The 7500-nt window shown below is 30.9% G+C and overlaps 1 protein-coding gene across 1 annotated transcript in view; it reads right to left on the bottom strand.

The window, feature by feature from the left end:
- Window positions 1-3079: 3079 nt before the first annotated feature.
- The window catches only part of LOC144973364 (troponin C-like), a 47458-nt gene continuing 43037 nt past the window's right edge, over window positions 3080-7500 (bottom strand). The window contains exon 6 of the mRNA XM_078915704.1: window positions 3080-5477. Coding sequence (XP_078771830.1) covers window positions 5449-5477 — 29 coding nt within the window. The 3' untranslated portion in view covers window positions 3080-5448. The remainder of the gene's footprint in view (window positions 5478-7500) is intronic.

Here is a 7500-nt window from a genome sequence, read left to right as displayed (position 1 = left end):
CAATAACAAAGGCCTGAGTGACGTCATCTGCATACTATCTATAGCCTTTGTGTGTGTGGGTACGTTATATCCGGTGGCGGATGTTATGAGTTTTTTGTTTTTTTTGTAAACGCATCGCATCAATAGATGTGACTTAACAGTACTTGAAATTCACCCTTTCATGTCACATTTTATTTTTATTATTATTCTTATTATTATTCTTATTACTCTTATTCTTCTTCTTCTTCTTCTTCTTCTTCTTCTTCTTCTTCTTCTTCTTCTTCTTCTTCTTCTTCTTCTTCTTCTTCTTCTTCTTCTTCTTCATTTTCTTCTTATTATTATTTCTTATTATTATTATTATTATTATTATTATTATTATTATTATTATTATTATTATTATTATTATTATTATTATTATCATTATTACTATTATTATTATTTATTATTATTATTATTATTATTATTATTATTATTATTATTATTATTATTATTATTATTATTATTATTATTATTATTATTATTATCATATTATTATTATTATTATTATTATTATTATTATTATTATTATTATTATTATTTTATTATTATTATTATTTATTATTATTATTATTATTATTTTATTATTATTATTATTATTATTATTATTATTATTATATTATTAATTATTATTACTATTATTATTATCCGTTTTGGTTAGTGTGTGAGTTTGTTATGATGACGTCATGAAGTTGAAGACAGGTGTTATAATATTATGGGATACGTTATACAACATGGAGGCAGCATGGGATGGTTAGAATAGGAATCACTCCAACATCAGTCGACGGAATTCTGGAGGAGAAAAGTACAAGAGTATAATATCATTATGAATGGTTACCAATTTACCACATAGGCCAGGGGGATTCAATTCTATTTATTTATTCATCTATTTATTTACTTATTTATTTTTCTATTTATCTATTTATTTAATTATCTATCTATTTATATTGATTTATTTATTTATATATTCATTTATTTTATTTATTTATTAATTGATTGATTTATTTACTTATTTATTTTTCTATTTATCTATTTATTCATATATATATATATATATATATATATATATATATATATATATATATATAATAAATTCTTTATTAATTATTTATTTATCTATTCATTTATTTATTTATTTATTTACTTATTTATTTATTCATTTATTTATTCAATTATTTATTTATTCATCCATATATATCCAAGTTTTTTTTCTGACCAACATGATTATAAAAATGTGTTTTTTTTCAGAGTGCAGCAAAATAATATTCTAATCAGTAAATTTGGTTAAATTAGAATCCTACCCAGAACTGACATTTGTATTTATTGTAAAACTAAAATAAAAATAATAATAATAAATGGCATTTATATAGCGCTTTTCCCCGTTGTCACAGGCTCTAAGCGCTTATATGATATATTATTATATTGTGCATTCATCTTACAGCATATTCAATTATTAAAACATGTTTATGGCTTGATCGTGATCTTTATCATAACATTGATTCATTTCTTTTCTATTCAACTTACCTGTCTTTACTATTTTTCTCTTTTATTTTTCATATTGTCTCTATTCATGCACAAGGATAAATAAAAAGGTACATTAAGAATTTGTTACTCTTAACAATTAGGGAGCAGGCACTGATGTAAGATAAAGATTTGAAAAACTTTGTAGAAAACAGTGCCAGACAAAGTAAGAAAGAATAATACAAGAAGAAAAAAACATCCCAAAACATCAGCCTTTGAATCGATTACAGGTAATCAGGTGGTCTAGGGTTCGATCCATCCACAATCGAATTGGATTCAGTAGTCTGATGTCACTCCACCCGGCAACGACGGCCATCTTGGTTCTAAACAAAGAAAATTATTACTTTTTATTCTTCAAGCTGGCTAGAACTTTTCATATGTCTTGTGACCAGAATGTGTAAAAGTCAAAACATGATCAAATTTATGTGTTTTTTTCCCCTCTGGATACGATTTTATGCTCGCCGGAGAAATATTTCATACGGGCGTCCGCCAGTGCTCCGATAGTTTAGAGCCAGTGTTGTTAAGTTACCATGCGTCATTAGGAAGGAAGTGACGTTACGACTATTGATTCCTATTGGGATGGTTTTACTCTTGCATTTTTCTCTCCATTTTGTCTAACACTGTTTCATACACCCTTTTTTTATTAATTTATCATAGGAATAAAGACATGCATGGAATAGGGACGGCGTTGCTAAAGGGTTCTATGACCATGCAAGTTTCAATTTATGACGCATCACATTTTTTCCTCCAATCATTTCAACGAAAGTGTTGACAAAGTAGGACACTGCCGTATTATTGAAAAACACATATTTAGAAATTTGGCAAGAAAACTCGTCCTTCAAATATCGATTGATTTAAATGACCCTCGTCTTAGCAAAAATTTTCAAACCTGGGACTTCGCGAAGTCCCAGGTTTGAATTTTTTTGCTCAGACGAGGGTCATTTAAATCAATCGATATTTGAAGGACAAGTTTTCTGGCCAAATTTCTAAATATGTGGGGGGGTTTTTTCAGAACAAGGCAGTACAGTACTCGCTAGATTCTATCGAAGAAGAAGAAGAAGAAGAAGAAGAAGAAGAAGAAGAAAAAGAAGAAGAAGAAGAAGAAGAAGAAGAAGAAGAAGAAGAAGAAGAAGAAGAAGAAGAAGAAGAAGAAGAAGAAGAAGAAGAAGAAAGAAGAAGAAGAAGAAGAAGAAGAAGAAGAAGAAGAAGAAGAAGAAGAAGAAGAAGAAGAAGAAGAAGAAGAAGAAGAAAGACAGTTCTACCATAAGGAGGAGGAAGAGGAAGAAGAAGAAGAAGAAGAAGAAGAAGAAGAAGAAGAAGAAGAAGAAGAAGAAGAAGAAGAAGAAGAAGAAGAAGAAGAAGAAGAAGAAGAAGAAGAAGAAGAAGAAGAAAGAGAGGAAGAGGAAGAAGAAGAAGAAGAAGAAGAAGAAGAAGAAGAAGAAGAAGAAGAAGAAGAAGAAGAAGAAGAAGAAGAAGAAGAAGAAGAAAGACAGTTCTATCATTAAAAAAAAAAAACATACAAAAATCAACAAAGCATCAACGGTTTAGAGAAATGATATTTTATTGTGGTTTGAGTTTTATTTTTTTTTACATCAGTCAAATGAATAATTTGTAAATAATACAAAGAAATTATATTTAAAAACACATCGTTTGTTTATAAAGGCGGGATAGAATCAAATCATCATTGACTTCATAACACATTTCAACCACAATGATAAAATAACACATACGTAGATATAAACTCAAACATGTTTCGTTTCCCCAGTTTCTATAAAGTTGAGGGGAATTTTCTTTTCTTCGTTGTCAGAAAATAATTATAGTAGATAAGGGGTGATAGCGGTGGTGTGAAATAAATAATACAAGGGGTATTGTGGGAATAACGTTCAAATCCAAAACAAAGGCCATCGGGCATCAACAAAAATCTTGTTTGTAAAACATCTAAACCCAGAGACAATCATTCCGTACTCTGGACTAACAAGTATTTAAAATTTTGGCCAGAAAACTCTGCCTTCGAATATCTATATATTAAAATGACCCTCATCTTGTCAAGCCTGGGATTTCAATGAAGACTTCGTAAGTCCCAGGTTTGGGAGATTTTGTCAAAATGAGTGTCATTTTAATCGATCGATATTTTAATGACGAGTTTTGTGGCCAAAACTTTTAAGTCAACTATTTTCGATCGTTTGACAGAAGATACATTGCGAACTAATATCTTGATGGGCAACATTTGAGTTCATATATAAAATGTTAATGGACAGTAAGCAAGACTTTGAGAATTTTAAAGATAATTTTGAATAGTTTGAACAAGTTAAAATCAAAATTATTTTGACAACAAAATAAACGATGAACTGTTTTTCTTTTCAAAAATAACGAATTGATGAAGCAAGCATAAATCATTAAACAGTTTGAGGTTGAAAATTAACTTGTTATCACTCATATTCTTAAAATTTAAAATTGATAATATCAAATGAAAACAAGTATGTACACAACACACTACACACAACACAATGACACGGAGTGACACACAGTGACACACATTGACAATGGGGTATAATAATAATAATATGAGATGTGTTAGCCACCTGGGCTTTTTCAAAGAGATGTAAACAAAAAAGTTATAAATAATATTGAATGGATATAAAAACACAACCAATTTCAAACACACATTTATCTGAGGCAAGAAATACTTCTTGACTTTTAACCCCGAAAAATGAAACCAAAAAAAAAAAAAGACTAAGATTTTGAAATTAATCTGAACAAGGAACAAGTTTCAGATTTTTAACAAAGACAGTTAAATAACTCTTTGTAATTTAGAGAATATTGCCGAGCAATTATTTTGGAGATCAAAGTGTTACGAAAGACGTTATCTTACTGTCATGTTAGAAGGTGTTCAGATAAGGTACCCTCACAAGTGGATTGTTCAAAAGATTTTTGCATTGAAGTAGACGTGTACCAGAAAATAATTTTAAATAATAGAACAATTTTGCTGCATTTTCAATTCTTGTTTCGTCATTCTAAGTCACGAATGTATTTCTTGACCACTCAGTTATCCTTTTAGCACCACATTTATTTGAGAAAAGTCACTATCAAAACCTTCTATTAAATCCCATCCAGATACAAACGGCAATTTTTGGACTCCATAGAATCACCAGAGACAATTTGAAGTTCCAAAACACTCAAGGTATTGTTCTATGAGGCACATAAGACAAGTCTTTAACTCACCAAATATATGACAAAAAATTGCAGTTTTCTCTGAATGTTGAAAATAAGACTTAACACGTTTTGATAGTCCTAATTCCTCGTTGACTTTTTAACAACAATGACTTTAGCAAAACGTTCGTCCATTTTAACATCCAAGCGTATCACAAGTGTTGGTAATTCATAGAATCAGCAACACACAAATCAGACACATAAAAGGGGAAGGAAAAACATGAATTTTGGCAAAAGACCAGAATATTTGATTTCAAAAGCATGTTTTACAATGAACCTTTTTTCTTATAATTCTTCACAACTTTCTTGAATTGAACAGATCTTTTGAAAAAGAAAGATATTGGATTTTATTTGAAACAGTCAATAAAATTAGAAAGAATGAAAAAAATATTTTTTTTAAATTTGAAAAAGAAAAGAAGTTTAAGGATGGGATGAAGAAAAAAATCGAATATTGGAGGATGTGTAGAATGTTATGATTTTAAATACTTTTCAAATAAGACACCAAATTAATCATTTTGTACCTAAAACAAACGTCGGGGGTGGAATAAAGAGAAAAGAAAAGCTGAAATGAAGAGGAATTTTTGCGGGAGGCAGTGAACGTCTGCGTCACATCCGGTGGAGGCTGCTTGACCAGGCAGAAAATAAGGCTAGGTGGTGGTAGTGGAGGTGGTGGTGATGATCGTGGATGATGACCAACATAACTTATTCGGAGCACATCAAATTTCGGAATTCTGAAATGGTGACAATTTGATATTAAAAAACAACACGTTTCAGATTTTACACAAATACTGACATTTTCATACCTGGGAGTCCCGATAGCTGGGTGATTTGGGTATCTGGGTCAATTAGATATGGCGGAAAGTATATCGTCCTATTTATTGGGTAACAAGCAATTGGTATTGTCTGTTTCACGCTATAGAAAATGGATTAAAGTCCGACTCCATGTTCTTCACGGCTCTCATTGACTACTTTTATTGGGATTTAAAAATTTAACGTTTCATCCCAAATGAGGGAACTTTTCTCTTTGACAAACAGCACAGACGTTTGACTCGTGGTCCCTAAACGGACATCAAGCCCCGTCATACAAAGGCGATATGACATCTGTTAATAAAAGCCACAATAAACTCAGGGTGAGACTCGAACTCGTGACTTACTTGTCATATGACGAAGACCATTCCTTTATGCCACATCTCTGTCATAATATATCACAGAAATTTATACTCGAGATTGTACAAAACTATCAGAAATTTATCAAACATTTCAATTAATCCGTTTTGAAGAGAATTCCGAGAAAAAATCGTTTCCCAGAAAGTGGGCGTCCCTCTACTAAAGACGGAATCTCACACGACCTCTTGCAGGAGGCCTGAGGTTTGAGTCCGAAAGGAAAACATATAACAGATATTTAACGTTTAGTTCCTGCTTACAAATTAAATGTTGAAAGAAAATCTTTATTGTATCTTCCTTGAATTCCCAGGTTTGAATTTTTTGCTAAGATGAAGGTCAGTTGATTTGATCGATACTTGAAGGACACGTTTTCTGGCCAAATTTTTAAGTACTGTTTTTTTTTTTTCAGTGTACGCAAGTTAAATGGTTAATATTTTAATGAATCAGTTTTTTTTTTTTGGGCCCCATCGGGAATTTGAAAGAGAGGCAGACCAATGGGCACCTGGAAGAGGACAGTTGAAGAGGATATGAAAGAGGCCGGAAAGACATGGAATGAGCTGAGCTGGCTGGCCCAGGACAGAGATGCCTGGAGGAACATTGTTGGCGCCATATTATGTTCATCCAAGGAACTAAGACGATAATTAAGTAATTTTTTAAAATGATAACACCTGCGGTCATGAGTGCTAAAAGCTATTTCTTAGCGTAATGATTCATACATTTAAGTTTTCCTGTGGACTAGTAGAGGACAAAAAATATATAACGAAATAAAGCATGTAATATCGAAGAATTTAAATATCACCCGATGAACATGAAAAAATTACTTTTCTAGATATAATAAATAATAAAATGGGAGCATGAACATGAACGTAGGAGAGTAGAGGGGGGGGGGGGGGGTTGAGAGCATTCACTATATTCTAGACTATATTTTCGTACTATCAACTTGGATCTGATTGGTAGTGTACGATGCCAGTACTAAATACATTAGAGAAAGAAATGGAATTTTTAACAAGTAAAATCAAAAAGACATTATCAAGTCTCATAACGTTAATTCAGATTTACCTAATATTACCAAAAAAAAAAAAAACAAACAAACAAACAAACAAAAAACATTCGTAGAAATGCAAACTTTTTATTAGAATTTCATAACTTCATGAGCATCTCTAAGTCATTAAAACTTATTGAAAGTGAGGGTTGATGTCATACCATATATTTGAAATACTTCGAAGTGCTATTTAATCTTTGTGAAGGTCAAAAAAAAAATCACCCTAGAATTATTTTTATTAAATCAAATTTTCCTGTAGGCAGGTCTGCGTAAATTACATAGATTTAAACCAACGTGCACTTATCTGCAGGTCTGATAACCCAGTTCCTTATAGGCTCACTGTTGCAATGAAAATCTAAAAAAAAAAAATGACGCAAAATATTATCCATTACAACAATGTTAAACTAGGCCATTGGGCCAGTTCTGATGTCAGACCTGCATAATATATGAATGAACACGTCGATCTAAAAACTTATCTTTGACTGTTTGTTGAAAGAAACTTCATATAATGCAATGCTACTCGACTATTCAATCACTATCATAAATAT

Source organism: Berghia stephanieae, chromosome 5 (genome assembly GCF_034508935.2).
Source record: "Berghia stephanieae isolate SIO BIC M18660-M18661 chromosome 5, UCSD_Bste_1.3, whole genome shotgun sequence".
Lineage (NCBI taxonomy): Eukaryota > Metazoa > Mollusca > Gastropoda > Nudibranchia > Aeolidiidae > Berghia > Berghia stephanieae.
The sequence above is the reverse complement of the archived record's forward strand: the minus strand, read 5'-3'. Positions and strand labels throughout refer to the sequence as shown.